This window comes from Lygodium microphyllum, chromosome 21 (genome assembly GCF_053477565.2).
Source record: "Lygodium microphyllum isolate KBCC chromosome 21, Lygodium_microphyllum_v1.1.10, whole genome shotgun sequence".
NCBI lineage: Eukaryota > Viridiplantae > Streptophyta > Polypodiopsida > Schizaeales > Lygodiaceae > Lygodium > Lygodium microphyllum.
In genome coordinates, this window is record NC_141155.1 from 105,423,493 (window position 1) to 105,439,770 (window position 16,278).

Consider the following 16,278-nt stretch of genomic DNA (forward strand, 5'->3'; position numbering starts at 1 on the left):
CCCAATCTCCTTTACCATTGCTTGACCTAATTGTACACACGGTCACACATGCACACAATAAATTATAAAATAAACATCCAAGTATTGCATAGAAAGTTAAACCATCATCAAAATTAAATTCATGGATTAGATGAACTTTTTTTTTCAAGTTTATTTCATTGACCAATACCTAGGTGGGTTTCACCTAGATGTGCCTTGGGAATAAGTCATGATTTTGAGCTATGAGAGAGAGAGAGAGAGAGAGAGAGAGAGAGAGAGAGAGAGAGAGAGAGAGAGAGAGAGAGCCCATTTAAGAGACTTTCTCCGTTGGTAGCTTGACATCATTGAGCTAGCAGATATTCTTCCTTAACACGACTTGCTTTCTTGGCACACTATAGTTTCTTCGGTCTCCTTATTGGTTGTATAGACCTTTTGAGCTTCTTGTCATATTATACTTCTGAATTTTTTAATTTTCCGGTAATTGATATAATTACTCTTCACACACACACACACACACACACACATACACACTCTTGGGAGGCTGAAATTGACCTATAGGACAAATCAAATAATTCATTACATTCCACTTTGGGGCATTAGTGCCATGTGGGCACATAAAAGCAACAAGGAAATACGAAAAAAGACTAAACTCTAAGCTCTCACGACTCATGAGAGCTTTGATTACGAACATTGGGTTTCATTACAATTGTTAAGGATAGCTGAATTACATCATAAGAAAGTTTCCTTTTGGGGAGGTGGAGTGCGGAAATCTCTGATAACTGCTTTTCCTCCTCTATATGCTACCCATTTTCCATTCCTTCTTGCCTCTCTAGAGGGGTTTCAGGTCATCTACAATCCACACTCGTCCCTTGTAAGCACTTTGTTGTATCACTACTACCTTATTTGTCATGTCCATGTACGTAACCTTGGCTTGTGTACCTTTGGGGTAATGTGGATAGGGTCCCCAAAGTCTTTGAATGGGACAACCTTGTTTAACTATGCTTTTAGTACATCTGTTTCCAAGATGATATCTTGCTCAAACTTTGGAGTGAGCTTCTCCTTGTCCCATCCTACAACGAGGCCACCAATCCTTATCTTATTCTTAATACTTTCAATCCTCTTATTTTCCTTGATTACTGACACGACCTCTTTATTAAAACGTGTTGAACCTGATGGGTTCACTCTTTGTATCTGGCTGGTCACTTCAGCATGTAATGATTCTGTCATAGGTTCTTCCTTGGCCTTTTGTTGCTGCTCCTTCATACTTTGCAACTGTTTATGCAACTCCTTGATGTACTCCTCCTTGATCATTTCTTGTTTCATTGGTGCGAGCTCGCCTTGAACTTTTTTTAATTCTTGTAGCAAGCACGATTCCCATGACAAATGTTTTGCTGCTGGTGGCGGGATTGAGACTAACTGCTTCAGCAAAGGTCTTCTTCTTCTCCATTTGTGCTGCTGAAAATAGAGGGGGGAAGTTAACCCAGTGTATCCCCAAGGGGTTCCCCCTCAACCCTGGAGGCTCTAAAGTGTGAGCTGGTGGTCTGGTTGGGATGGCCTGGGGTGGGGTGGGTTGAATCTAGAAGATGGGATGAATCAGGCCAGGAGAGGGGAGATGGAGGGGCGGGTCTGCAGAAGGTGGGGACAGAGGGTGCAGAGGGCAGGGCCAGGCGGGGCTGCTGGGGTGGGAGTGCTGGGGCAGGGGGCTGGAGGAGGGCAGGAGTGCAGAGGGGGAGGGCAGGAGTGCTAGGAGCAGAGGTACAGGGCAGAGGGTGGGGTGGGGTGCTGGGGTAGGGCAGGTCTGCTCGCGCGCGCGCGCACACACAGAGCAAGCAAACGGGTGTTTGAAAAACAAGGGTAGTTTGCTAAGGTCGTGTAAACTAGCACTAATGATGACTGATGTATATAGTGGTGATTTACAGGAGGTGGAGTGAATAATAGTGCATCCTCATTCATAGGGAGGTGGAGTTGATTTAGGGATGGCCCTTGTGCGCCATATGAGTTGTATCCATGCCCATTGAATGGCACCTTGATTAGTCATGTTCCACAATTTGGTGTAATCACATACTAGTTCCCCATGGTCCAACGTTAGGGTCACACACATCCCCTTTTAATCCAAATACATCTTGTAATGATGGAGTTTGTTTGCTCTTTCCAAATGCTGAGATAGTATCAATCATTCAACCCATAGAAAGTATTGTTGTCATGCATTGGAATTTACCAAAATATTGTTTAAAATGCTTGTTGCAGCATGTAGTGAGTTTGATGTGCATTATTATGTTTTTCAACACCTATAGTCATTGCTGTACTATGAAAAACTATATTTTAAGTTAATATCCTGATGTAGGTCTGTTTTCATCTTCAGCTTCAGATCTGCAGGCAGGAGATTTACATGTATCGAACAGAGAGCTGTCTTCTGCTCTCAAATATTATAGCAGTTTTATTGGTAAGTTCACTCTCATTGACACTGTACATAGACAACTGCACACACAGTTGCTCTCAGATTGTATGGATTACTGCTGAAATTATTTTAACTTGATTGTATTCGATGAAGTGTACACAAAACAATATATATGGGGGGAAAGAGAGAGACTCATGCAAGTACACAAAACTAGTACTGAATAAAGGTCATAGATTGAGCGAGGAAAGTACAAAGCTTAGGGCCTTAATATATAGGCATAGATATACACCCAAAACTTCAACTCTTATTAAATACTGGGTGGTGTAGATGTTCCCACCTAAACATATACTAAATACACTAAAGTGTGTTCACACAAGGAGAAGGATGAATAACTAACAAACCCCCCTTCACGTCATCATGGGTGACTAAACTTGTGACATGAAATATAAAAAGGAAATGGGAAGGTGTTACCTCAAAAGAGGCAATGTCTAATCCCCCCACAAAAATTTGATAGGAGGCATACTTGTAACCAGAGCTAAAACATGGCATGCCTCAGAGGTTGATCAAAGGTTACCATGGCTTAGAGGCACAATGCCCATGGGTATGGCTCTCAAAGGCCATGGAAGTTGGTTAGAAAACTTTCCTTGAAAGGTATAACTCCTTGAGGATCTTAAAGATAGAAAATATTGGAAAGAAGTACAAATCTTTTCAGATTAAAATCCAAGAAGAGTATCCCAATACTTGTATTTAATATACATGGCCAGTGTCTAGTTTCCATCACATTTCTATTTTTGAAATTTTAAATGAAAAATACTGTGATGATTTTTGAGAATTTTATTGGGATTAAAAAATCTCCCTCGATGTGATATTATTTGATTGCAATGGTGCTGTGGAGCTTTGGATGCTTGGTGGGCCATTATATCTAGTGGCCATGGTCAAGGGCGGGAGAAACTCTAAATGTGTTGTTGGCACGTTGAGGTTTAAACCCCTCAATTTGAGGACCATATGAACTACCTTAAAGAAAAGAGATTTAACTTAGATTAAGGTTTTAATTTAAAAGCTTAACGCAAGGTTATCAGATTGGGACAGGTCATGGTGGATGACGATGAGGTGTTGATGAAGGTCAATGTGGGTAGGTGATGAGCATGCTGACATTGTGGAGAAATGCTCTAACACAAACTTAAATACAATCGTACAACAAATGACAAATTGATAATGAAACACAGTTAGGTTTAGGGTAACTAAGAGACAATGAACAAAGAGAATAATAAATTGAATGAATATGAATAGAATACAATGCTTATGCAACAAACACACTATGCAGTGAAGGAATGCTGATCCCCAAACTCTTGTGTCTAGAGGACCAGGGTAGAGAGTATGAGTTGGAGAGTGTGTCATTCTCTTGATGGATCCTGAAATGTAGCAATGTAAAGGTGTCTGGCAGCAACAAATGCAATTTTGGGTAGTTGGATAAGATAGATGGGCAGAGGGGAGAGAGAATCTGCAAACATAGCTACAAAAAGAGTTTGGTAGAAGACAAGGGCAGGAGTTAAAACACAGCCTGCAAGTGGTCAAACTATGTTAGGCAGCAGCTCAACAGTCAAAATGCAGCTTGGGGAAGAGTTGCTAGCAGCAAATGATGACTCCAATCCAGCAAAGACAGCCTCCAGTAAGATGCCGAGCAGTAAATGCAGCCTTAGAGGAATGGTGGATAGGGACAGACTATGTTAGGCAGCAGCTCAACAGTCAAAATGCAGCTTGGGGAAGAGTTGCTAGCAGCAAACGATGACTCCAATCCAGCAAACACAGCCTTCAGTAAGATGCCGAGCAGTAAATGCAGCCTTAGAGGAATGGTGGACAGCTAGGGACAGCTGGAAGAGGAGAAATCAGAAAGGAGACAGTTGTAAACAAGCACTAGATAATGGTAGACAATGTGGGGTAGATTTGGCTGAGATGTCCTCTATGAATGGGGTGTGGGTAGCAAAGCTCTTGTACCTATGTATAAACGAGATTAGACTGAATGGGAGGGTAGCTTGTCTATTTATAAAAAGTTTGGGGCTCCCAAATTAGGGTTTGCATGTGGGACATAAACTCTCTAGGACCTTGTCATATAAAATGTTAAAATTCATTAATTAATTTGAGTTTTGGGGATGTTTAATTAAAGCTAAAGTATTTTTAGTTGAATACCCTTGCTCAGGCCAAAGATTGGAATCAGTAAGAAATTGCAAATTAGTCCAAGTCCAATTTCTTTCTTTTTCCCAAGGCATCTCACCCCAAAGTAACTAGGGCATCGGGGCAAAGGGTGCATGTCAGCTGCCTAGTTACCTACCAAGGCTAAAGAGGTGATGGTAATCTTACCAAGGGAGCCCAAAGTGTTCACCCCAAAGAGGCCAGAGCATCAGATAAAGGGTGCATGCCAGTGACCCAATGGCCTACTAAATCCTGCAAGGGTAGATGGAAACACAATGGACTTTTTTTAAAAAGAAGGGCTTTTATTTTGGTTTTCAAAAGATTTATTATTAAGCGAGAGTTTTCAATGAGTTTTTGCCCTATTGAGTAATTGTGTCCCAAAGGAAGAATGACAAGGGATGGCTAGCCTCAAGACCTTCATAAAACAAACAAGGCTACCCCTACCACTATTGGATGTCGATGACGAAGAATAGTGGAATGTGGGGAGTATGTGGTAGAGACAAAAAAGAGAGGTGAAGGCAAGCTAAGCAAGCTTAGCAAGCAATGGATATTGCCCTTGGAGACTGCCACGTGCAATGCCGTGAATATGGTGGATCTAGAGTTGATCTCTCCAAAGATTGAAAAGGGATAAATGCGCATAGACGTATGTTTACAAGAACAAAATGTTGATTAACTAGAGTTATGCAAGAGACAATGCAAATGATTATGCTCATGAAATGCTGTGAAATAGTGCCACTTAGACAATGCCCTTGTAGGGGAGTTGTTTACTTGCCCTAGCGCCCTTTTACAATCATGGTCATCTTGATGATGTGGATGAAGATACAAAGTACAAAATAAATACATACTGTCTAAATCAATGTGTAAGAAGTACCTTGTCACCATCTTTAACCTGTCTCCTCTTTGACTAGAAAAGCTGGAGGGAGCTACTCTCTTCCTGTCAGTTTGAAGCAATAGATGAGGGTGTATCCAAGCCAGTTGTGGGAAGTAGATACTATAGAACTTGTTGATGACTACCTTGGTCGATATGTCTATAAAATTATTACTAGAACGCATAAACTCTAGGTGAATAGTGTCTAGCACGACTTGCTCTTTGGTCAAGTGAAAGTGTAAAATTATTACTAGAACGCATAAACTCAAGGCTAATAGTGTTTAGCACGACTTGCTCTCTGGTCAAGTGAAAGTGTACTTTGATGTGCCTCGTCTGCGGGGCGATGATGGGGTTATGAGCTAGTGCAATTGCACTTTGGTTGTTACAATAGATGATAGTCAAAGCAACACATGGGAATTGAAGCATTGCTAGTAAGCTCCTCAGGTAGATGGCCTCGGTGGTACCATGTAGAGAGCCCTATACTCAGGCTTGGCCATAGAAGTTGCCACCATCTCATGCTTATGGCTTCACCAAGAGATGGGAGCGGTGCCCAAGGAAAATGGGTAGCCGCTATGGGAATGTCGGGTGTTGGGATCTCCAACCCAATTAGAATCAATATAGGCCTGCAAGCACAAATGATGACCAAAAGTCAAGCCATAAGAATAGGTATGTCGAAGCTATCTCAAAACACGCAAACAAGTGGTTCAATGTGACATCCTAGGTACAGTGAAATACTGACTAAGCAAACTAACTAGTAAGCTAAATCTAGTCTAGTGTGAATCAACCAAAGAAGCTTCCCTACAACAGACCTATGGGCATACTTATTGAAGGGTAGACCGAGAGTATCTTGGTTCTTATAAAGAAGACCGCTTGCCTCAATCGACAAAGCTACTGAATAGATAACAAGTTCACATCAAGTTGGGGGACATGATAGACATCGTCTAGTGTAGTGAGATTGGGACCCTGGTCAGTAGCAAAAGTGATGCGACTTTGAGTCCAAATCTTGATCAAGGAGTTATTTGTTACCTAGACATGCCTGGCTGCAGGGACTTGGGCGAGGAAAATATCTTGGATGGGGTCATGTGATGTGTAGCTCCATTGTCCACAATCCAAATAGAGGAAGAAGTGCTCGACTGTGAAGAATGGACCTTTATAGTGATCTCGTTGGGAGATAACTCGTAGACATAAACAAGACTCGAATTCTCGGATGTCTGTAAAGAGACTAGGTGAGCCTCAGGAGACTAGTTAGATAAGCTCTCTAATGTTGAGAACGAAGTGGATTGCAATGGTTGATGAGTGGTAGTGTATGTTTGACCATGCCACTACCCCTGATTGCTCTCTACATTGAGAACAAAGTTGATTGTGATGATTGACTGGTGGTAGGGTAGGTTTGACAATGCCAGTGCCCTTGATTTTGGTTGCCACCACCTTATCTTCCATATTGGGAGTTGCCTAACTGAGGGATAGGGGTCTGAGTCTTTGATTTGGGTTGTGTGGCTCTTGCCTTTGATTGACACTTTTAGATCAAAATGGCTAGCCTTTTGACAATATTGACAATACTTGTCTTTTTTAGGCACATTCTGCCACCCGGGTTTAAGAGATGAGTGGGAGGTTCCTTGTGACTCATTAGCTTGGTTTTGATTTTGATTTTGATTTGAATTTTGGTTTTGGTTTTGGTTTTGTTTGCACTTCCCTTGCTGCCTCTTCTAAGGAGATGCGATGAGAGCCCTCTCTAAAGATAGACTGTGAAATTGATTGAATAGTCGAGCATAACATAGTAACTGTCACTTAAAATTCATAGAAAGTGGGTGTGGTAGGTTGTGAGATCACAAGCTGCGCAAAATGGAAACATTTCCTTGGCAACTTGTTTAGAAGCAGTGTGACGTGGTCATCAGAGGACTTAGAAGCCCTTGTGATAGAGAACTCAGTGAGGAGTTGCCACTACTCGACCAACTTGATCTTAAGGTCATTGCGGTCATTGACTGTGAAATTTTGGAGTTCATGGTCAAGTGTGATACAACGGGTCCTATCCAAAGCTGCATAGCGGTCAATCAAGTGTGCCCATCACTCAAATGCTAGTTCAAAGTAATTTGATTGTGAGTGAAACTCAGGGAGAAGACCTTGCATCAACTTGACTATGGCAGAGGGATTCCTAGCCTTCCATGAGTTGTACCCCTGCACAAGATCCCACAGGTTTTGAGAGTCAAGTGCATGCCTCATTAGATTTGACCAAGTGGTGTAATTAGATCTGTTGGAACGAGTCTCGTTAGAGAAGGCGTGCTTGGTCGATAAGGAAGATGAACCATGAGGTGTTAGAGAAGAAGGGTAAGAAGGATGATATTAGTTGGTGCCAAAGGCCAAAGTTTTAATAAGTTATGCCTGATAGACACTAGGTGGTATTGGGTGTCAAAAGTTAGCCTAGGACATTTAATTAGCCATTAATGTTAGTGGTGACACTAGGGAAATGACATTAATTAATTAATTAATTAATGCTAGTTCTAGGCTAATGAGTGCTTAAGAACACTTGGGTGATAAATTGGCCAAGCCAATTTTTTGTTGGTTCGTCATATTATATTTTTGGGCACAATAAATAATTATTTAACTAATTTTCAGAATTTATATTCTGAAAATTAATTTGATCCGAAATTTAGTTTAAAGGCTGCCACTTGGCAAAACTTGCCCATGCAAGTTTGGAAAAGTTGAATTGGAGTTGAAGGAAGAAAGAAATCTCGCATTTGCATTTTGGACCTGTTGGGAAGAGAGGTTTGGCTGTTGCTGCTTGCTTTTTGGGGACATTTCTCAGCCATTGGAGACCATTTTGGTGAATGCAGTTGCATATCCCCACGACATGGCACGCCCCCTCAAAAAACCCCGCTTCCTCAAAAACAAACACCCCCCCCACGGAAAACAATTCAGCCATTGAGGATGGAGATTTTGGGTGAATCTTTGCTTCCTAATTTATAATAGAAATTAGGGCTTGATGGCCACCTTGGGAAGCTTGCCTAGATAAGGCTTTAGACTTGAATTTTTAGAGCTGAAACTAGTGTATATTAGGAGGATTCAAGAGGCCAGCCAGCCAACTTGAATTTGGGGCTAATTTATTTCCCAAGGAGCATGGGTGAAGGTCAATCCCCTATATCTTGAAAGATGTAAGAAAGTCATATAACTCATGGCTGTCTAACTTCAAAAGATGCAATAACGCAGGCATAAGTTTCACAAATCTTAGTGCAACATCACCTCATCAGAGCCAATGAATATCATGCAGTCTCAAAACCTCTTGCACTGGCAACTCAAAGGCATTGGCAAGCTCTTTTAGCTCCTTATGGCTTTTATAAGAGATTTTGACCCACTTATATGCTTTCTTAATAATCTTTTCCAAAAGTTTAAAAATAGGAAATGGCTTCAATGCATCCTTGGTAGCTAGTGCCTCTCTATGTGCAATCCAATACACACCCACCAAATGGGGAACTTCCCTTGCAAACTGAGTCACAAGGCCGTTTTGAGAACCAATCATTACAGTACATCCATTGCTTGCAAAGCCAACAAGTTTTGCCTCTGGTAACTCAAGTTCTAAGAGATATGTTGTAAGACTTGCATATAATGCATGTGTAGAGCCATCTACTATCCCCAACAATCTCATAAATTGACTTCAAATGGGGCCCATTTCCTTTTTCAGTAGGATTTGTGATGCATCATTCTATGATCACATGATATGTTTGTGCTTTCATAAACCATTATTGAAGTATAGACTTTCTTTTATTTCAACACTGATCTTATCATAATACACATCATGACAAGTTGTGAGGAAAAGCTTTGCAGCATCTTCATGTGTATGCACCATAAGAGTTATTGTAGATGCATTTGGCACATTATTAAAAACCAATTCCTCACATCGGCCTCAAAGTCCGAAATAGGTTTTTCCCTCAATGCAATCGCGTGCATCTTTTGAAGAAATAATTTGATACCTTCTTATGTTCTTTTGATTGTTGATGACCTTCTAGACCAGGTCTTTGCATATTCTTGCTACCAATTGTGCCAAAAGGATTTTGCAACTTAAAGCGTGTACACCAAAGACCGTGTACCCTATGTTGATCTTCACTATCATAAGATGAATAACTCCATTCATAGTAGACCTTTCAATGCTCCTTATAAGTACGGATACCCTTTGGCTTTTTGGGAGGCGTCTCATTAGTCCTTTGCCCATGGGTAGCATATTGAGCATGGATCTCATGAAGATTCTTTAATGCATCCTCAAGAGGAGAAGAAGCCAAACCCATATGACTCCGAGGTAATCCATTACCACCATCATCAGTCACACTTTGCAATGGCATATATAAATCCACAATTGCTGACATATTAGCATTAGAGGCATCATTGCATGTCGTACCATCACTGCAAGCATTTTGTAAAGAGGTTGCATTCCATATGTCACTAGTTTGTCACAACTCTATAGAAACAGAATTTGTATAATTTTTCATTAATTTGTCTATATAATGATTTATTAAATTTATTTCCTTTGCACTAATTAGATATAAAGAAAAGTGCATTGGAGCTGGCCACTGATGAGTGGTCACAGGTTATGGTGGACCCACGCAGTGGGTTAGAGAAAAGATAGTTCACACTTCCACCTATATGGCTCGATTGGGCGCCTGTGACTAGAACTCACGCATATCAGGGTTAGACTCGCACACAGAAATGATTGATGCCTTGAAGTGTGGGCTAGATCCACCAGAACAGACAGTTACAATCAACAAGATGGCATGATCATGAAATGCTTGTATAATGTGCATGTGTGGGCTGAAAGCTTGAAATGCACATTTCTTTGCATAGGAAAGTCACATGAAGATTCGGATACCATTTTTGCGATGTACACGGAAAAAGCTTTCATATGACACCCATATTGGGGGGGTCCCTAAATTTTAGGAGATCCCTAAATTTTAGGAGGTCCCTAAATTTTAGGAGCCTCGAATTAGCCTAAAAATGCTAGTCCTAAAAAATAGGGATGTCATTCTAAAAATAGTAAGTTCTGTACTCTGACTGTGCTTACTAAATTTGGTTGTTTCTATTTTTGACAGTATTCAACCCAAAAAGGAAGGCCATAGATAAGAGACAAGTGTCAAGACACTTGTCACACAAGTTTCCAAGTGTCCCACCACTTGTCACATCTCATGACATGTGGCTGGACACTTGTCTTGTGCTACTCCACTTTCCCCTTTTGTACTAGCTCTTCTCTCTCCTATAAATAAGAGCTCGTTTTTCTTCATTCAACATCATTTTTCTTTGCTGTAAACTCATGTACAACACCCACAGATAGCCAGAAACTGGCCCCATCCATCCCCATCATCATCCCCCACTTCTCCATTATCAAATTCCTCCATATTCCCTCTTCTATTACTGCTGTTTTACAGGACAGCAAGCCTGTAAATTCATTACAGCATCTCCTTTTCAAGCTCTTTCTTCCATTTTAGCAACAAGAAGCAAGCCCTATCCATGTACTACTGTTCAACGATGGAGAAGGCTGATTATCCCTTTTTCTTCTCTCATACTGTAAAGAAATCAGTTCTTATCATTGCATAATAGATAATGCGTGTGTGTTTGTACATCTTTGCATGACCTTGTGAGAGTGAGAATTACTTCTTTTCACTCTCAAGTTGATTGTAACTGAGCTCTTCCCTAAGGGACTTGGGTTGAGCAGAAATACATTCCTTCGGGGGGGGGGGGGGGGGTTTGCCCATCTTCAACCCTCAATCTTGTCTCCATTACTTTTACATTTTCATGGCTGTAATTTTGTGAGTAATTTTCATTTTCAGCTTTAAGTGTTCATTCTCTTTTATATTAAATCTCGAAAACAAGCGAATATCATAATTGTTAAGCATACTACGTTGTTCGGGGCGTTTAGATAGTTCCTGCATCATTTAGAATAACCTAACACATAGCATTGTGTGGCATTTCCAAGTACATATTTGTATCTATAGCATAGTTGCATTCACCATGTATAGCATCTCTTAAGCTAGTGGCATTTGTATTGTATGTTTCAGTATGCATTACCGCTGTTGAAGTATATGTATCAACATCGGAAGCTTCGCCATGTATACCTATATCATGAGAAGCATGAGGAGCCATACGACTTGATGATGATTCTACCACATCATTTTGACTAGCAAGAGAAGTAATTGGATTCGATGATGATCCTACTATATCCCTTTGTGCATTTCTCTTTCGAGAGAATGCACTAGAAATACTCAATTGCAAAGTATGTCTCTTTGGGTGATCGGCTCTCTTCCCCTCTCTCAAGTCTCTCACACCCTCTTTTTATCTCAAGCCTTTCCAAGGACCAGCTCATTTGTATGATCCTTCATGTATGATATATCCACTCCCATCTATGCACCGCACCGTACGTATTTGTATGATTTAGTACGAAAGAATTGGCCCTTTTTGGCCACTCTCCCCCAAGCCTACATATTTCTTTCTTTCTTTCTCCTTACGTTTTTCTTTTCTTCTTTCTTTCTTTTTTCTCCTTCCTTAAAGCCTCTGCTACTAGGGCATTCCAAGTAATGCATCACATTATTCCAATGGTGCTATAAAGAACTCTTCATTGTCCAGATGACTGTGAATGTGTAAGTGAAGCTTTCCAAGGATAGGAGTGATGGGCTTTGCATGCCCTTTATATGCCATACCTGTTAAAGGTGCGGGATCTAGAGCATGGCAGTGAGTTATGGTGGATGGAAGGAGAAGTGTGGATTCATGATGGAGAAGACAAAGACATTGTTTGTTACACAAGTGAATTAGGTTCCAAGATTGAGACTTGGACTCATAAACACAATCTTGTGTATGTGGTCAATGATACTGACACTTCACTGAAAAGAAAAGAGTACTATCATTGCATTAAGAAAAGGAAGCAAGTACAATGCTTTATAGGAAAGTAGGAAACTGCAGTAGGCACCATTGTGCATATGGGATAGGTAAGCCTGCATGTCCTTGGCCCTGAAGCTCCATACAAAGAGGCTGTTTTGTGAGTGTGATTGCTGAATCTCAACAATATCAATCTTCCCCATGGGACCCATCTCATCCTCTCTAATGCCTAAACGGGCAACCATGTCGGTAGAGATAAAATTTGAATGTGCACGAGGATGAAAGAAGATCAATGCATGTTGACATCTCACGCCCTGCATTGGCAGAGCTGGTTAAGAGAATGCAAGGTGAAAAGAGTAACTTTTATACCATTGTTGAAAATTGGAGCCCAAAAGTGAGGACCACCAAGTAAGGTGGATGGAACTCCACGAGAGAGAGAGAGAGAGAGAGAGAGAGAGAGAGAGAGAGAGAGAGAGAGAAAGAGAGAGAGAGAGAGAGCTATTGCAAGCAAGTACACAAGACTAATGCTGAATACTAGATTGAGTGAGATGAAAGTATAAAGCTTAGGGCCTCAATATATAGGCCTAGGTACATACCCAAACCATTGACCCTTATTAAATTCTGGGTGGTGTAGAAGGTGTCTACACTTAAACACACATTAACATATTGTTCACACAAGGAGGATGATAAATAAGGAGAGAGAGAGAGAGAGAGATTCTTTACCAAAAAAAAAGAATGAGTTATATTAATGCCTACAAAAGACATAAAGACCTATGAGACCTAAGCGTGTTATACAATTACAGATGACATCTTATCATAATATGCTGAAAAGATGAGACACATCAAATGAAAAGTACACACATCAAACGAGAAGTGAAACAAAATGAAAAACTTCATCTAATTTGGATTGTAATAAGATTTAATAAGTAAATTAAATGTCTTAATTAGATTAAAAAAATCTAGATATGAAGCTAATTAAAGAGACTTATCGTTGGCTTGTCATCCATGAGCATCTATATGTCATATTTGCTCTCAAGCCCTCTCTATGGTTCAGGGTATATCCATCATAGGATGCTGTTGCCGCTATTCTATCTAGTCTATGGTGAAGTATTTGAGTGGGCATCTTTGGTGTTGAGAAAAAATAGACTTGTTTTGGTGATAAAATGGGTGGGAGCTTGTCTCCTTGGGGGTTGTGGACACATGGTCTTTGCACGATGCAAGACAATGGCTCATTGGATGGTAACTCCTCATGGGGGCGGTCTATTAGAATTGGCAATGTGGAGTAGGAGGGTGTGGTAGTCAGTAGGGGTCGAGTGGGTTCTCCAATAGTGGCTATGTTTAAGGAACATGTGATGGTTCTGTTAGACAAATATGGAGCAAAGAAAGTAAAAGCATTGAACCTGCAATATATATAGTGAACTGAACAAAAGAACAAGAAAAATGAATCAAGAAATGATGAACTTGGGAAATGGAATGGATATACCAAAGCGCAGGAGTGGGTAACCAGCTATTGCTTCCAGATTCCCTCGCTCTAGTAAGATGCTACATGTCAAAATGATTCAAAGTACATAAAGGAGATGCAGCCTATAAGTATGCTGGAATCAAGGCACAAAATGAATAGGTTGGCCAGCAACTAAAAGCATAGCAATTAAGAAACACGCTTCTTTCAATTTCAAACTTACAAAACGTTTCTTAAAGTATGAAATGTTTCTAAGAGTAAAAAACGTGGGTGTTTTTTTTCTTGTTGAGTTGGAACCCAAAACATGGTTTTTTTGAACTATTGGGCAATGTTAAATATGATGATGAGAATGCGTAATGACTCGTGAGGGCTCAAGATTTTGGATGAGAGATTGATTTTTTTGTGATTCTGTTTTAGTTATTGGACTTCGTCAATCTATTATCTATTCTTGTCTTAAGAGTTGATTATTTACGACTTTTGTCTCATTTATGAGTTATTTATAATATATTTTGTCAATTTGTTTTGAAATGAGAATCATGATGTTGCAACTTGACTCAATCCATATTGTAGATAGACTATTTACATATTTATTTCAATTTTCTTTGTATGATTATTATGAATCATAATGTTTTAGTTCTAAACCATAGTATAGCTTATCCAAAGGCTAACTTTGACGTAACTAACTTGTCAATAATGGATCATGAATATGTAACATATTATTCTCAATTGATTCTATTTTCACTCAAGCTCAATTGGCCATTCTTTGTTTAAGAGAGAGTTCCATAGAGGTATAGAACATCTTTCCTTAGTTAAAACTATTAAATATCCCTATATAAAGAAACGTGTGTTTCTTATTTTACCCCCTCTTGGAAGAAACTTACGAAACACGTTTCTGACGTTTCGTATCTAAATGTTTTTGATGTTTTTGGCTGCTATGACTAGAAGGGCCATAGATACAAGGTGGCCAGGTTGAAAATGATGTGCCCATATAATAATAAATGCACCCAATGCTAGACCAAAGAAATGCTCACACAACCCATGATATTGCTAGCAATCATTTGTCTCCTGCACGGCTATCTCTTGCCGGTGAGCCTCAATCTGAGCTAGACGAGTACATTAGGAGCTTTGACATTTTGTCTATTTGTCTGTCATTTCATGTGTTTTGATGGAGGAGGCAGCTCCATTTCTTTCTCAATGGCTGTAGGTGATTATGAGGTGATTAGTCTATACATTTGGCGACAACACTATTCCATGATTTTATTGCAGTTGGCCAGCTTTAGGACATGCCTACATAACAATTGGCAAAATTTGGCATATTTTGGCTATTTATAGCCATCTTCTACTAGCTAGCTATCATTCTTTCTTGTAGATTCAGCACGTTCTAACTTTTGAGACTTTCCTTCATCTTCTAGTGCTGCCTTTTGTCATCAGCTTGATCTGGTGCCCTCGTTAATGCTTTGGGCTGTGTGCAGGACTGATCAATTTACACTATGTTCAGCATCCTTTTGGAGTTTAGTGCAGATTTATCACTTCCATTCTCTTCTTTTATTGTAGTTTTTCTCCTCTCATGTCTCTTCTTTTTCATGTTCTTCTTCACCAAAAGAGAGGATTCGAAAGTTCTAAGAAGATAATATCATAGTTAATCGGGCAGATTTGTCACGAAGATTGCATATTTTCTGCATTGTTTGGGCCTTCTACAAAGTGCGTGGGACATATGCCACTTCATTTGCAAGGTGTAGCTGATTTCTCTTCCATTCACGCAGGCTGACACCAAAACACAAGAGATTTTTGTGTGTTTGCAGGTTCATTTGAAGAGTTATGGAGTACTAGTTTGATGCTTTAGATGACCTAGATGAGTAGACCTTCCGGTCCTCCTTAGATAGGCAGTCCCATTAGTCAGACTATTGTGAAGAGCGACATTTAAAGCCATGATCATCAAAAGATTGTTACTCTGATAGATCGATAATCGGAGAAAGCTTTTTTCCCCTACTTCTCTGCATGTGGCTTAGAGGGCCTGTTCTGAAGGTCCTTGCATAGCCACTATGGCACCATCTGTTCAAGTGCCTGTGCTTCCTTCTTTGCCTTAATGACTTGATGGTTCTGTGAAGAAATGCTCTAAACGCAAAAAGCATGAAACCAATCGTACGACAAAGCACATATTGATAAACTTAGAACGCAGTAAGGGTTAGGGTTAGGGTAACTCAGAGACAGTGAACACAATGAATAATAAAGTGAATGACTAATAAATATATAGTGCTCATGCAACAAACACACTATGCATAATGCAGTGAATATTGAACCTCAACCTCTCGTATCTTTGGGATCAAGGTAGAGGTTATGAGCTGTAGAGTATGTCGTACTCTAAACGGATCTTGAATTATAGCAAAGGTGGCCTTTGAGTGTCGAACACTAGCAAACGCAGCTAAGGAAGGTTGGATTGTTTTTCTAAAAAAAAAAAAAGAGATTTTATTAATTAGTTAAGCATGCTTTCGAGCTGTTTAAGTCAGGCTAATGCATTTTTAGCTCAACACC

The 16,278-nt window shown here is 40.1% G+C and overlaps 1 protein-coding gene across 1 annotated transcript in view; it reads left to right on the plus strand.

Moving 5' to 3' along the window:
• Nucleotides 1-16,278, plus strand: part of LOC148018381 (dnaJ protein P58IPK homolog B-like) — a 71,661-nt gene that overhangs the window by 25,406 nt on the left and 29,977 nt on the right. Inside the window, exon 2 of the mRNA XM_087662011.1 lies at nucleotides 2,342-2,422. Within this exon, the coding sequence (XP_087518137.1) occupies nucleotides 2,342-2,422 (81 nt within the window). The remainder of the gene's footprint in view (nucleotides 1-2,341; nucleotides 2,423-16,278) is intronic.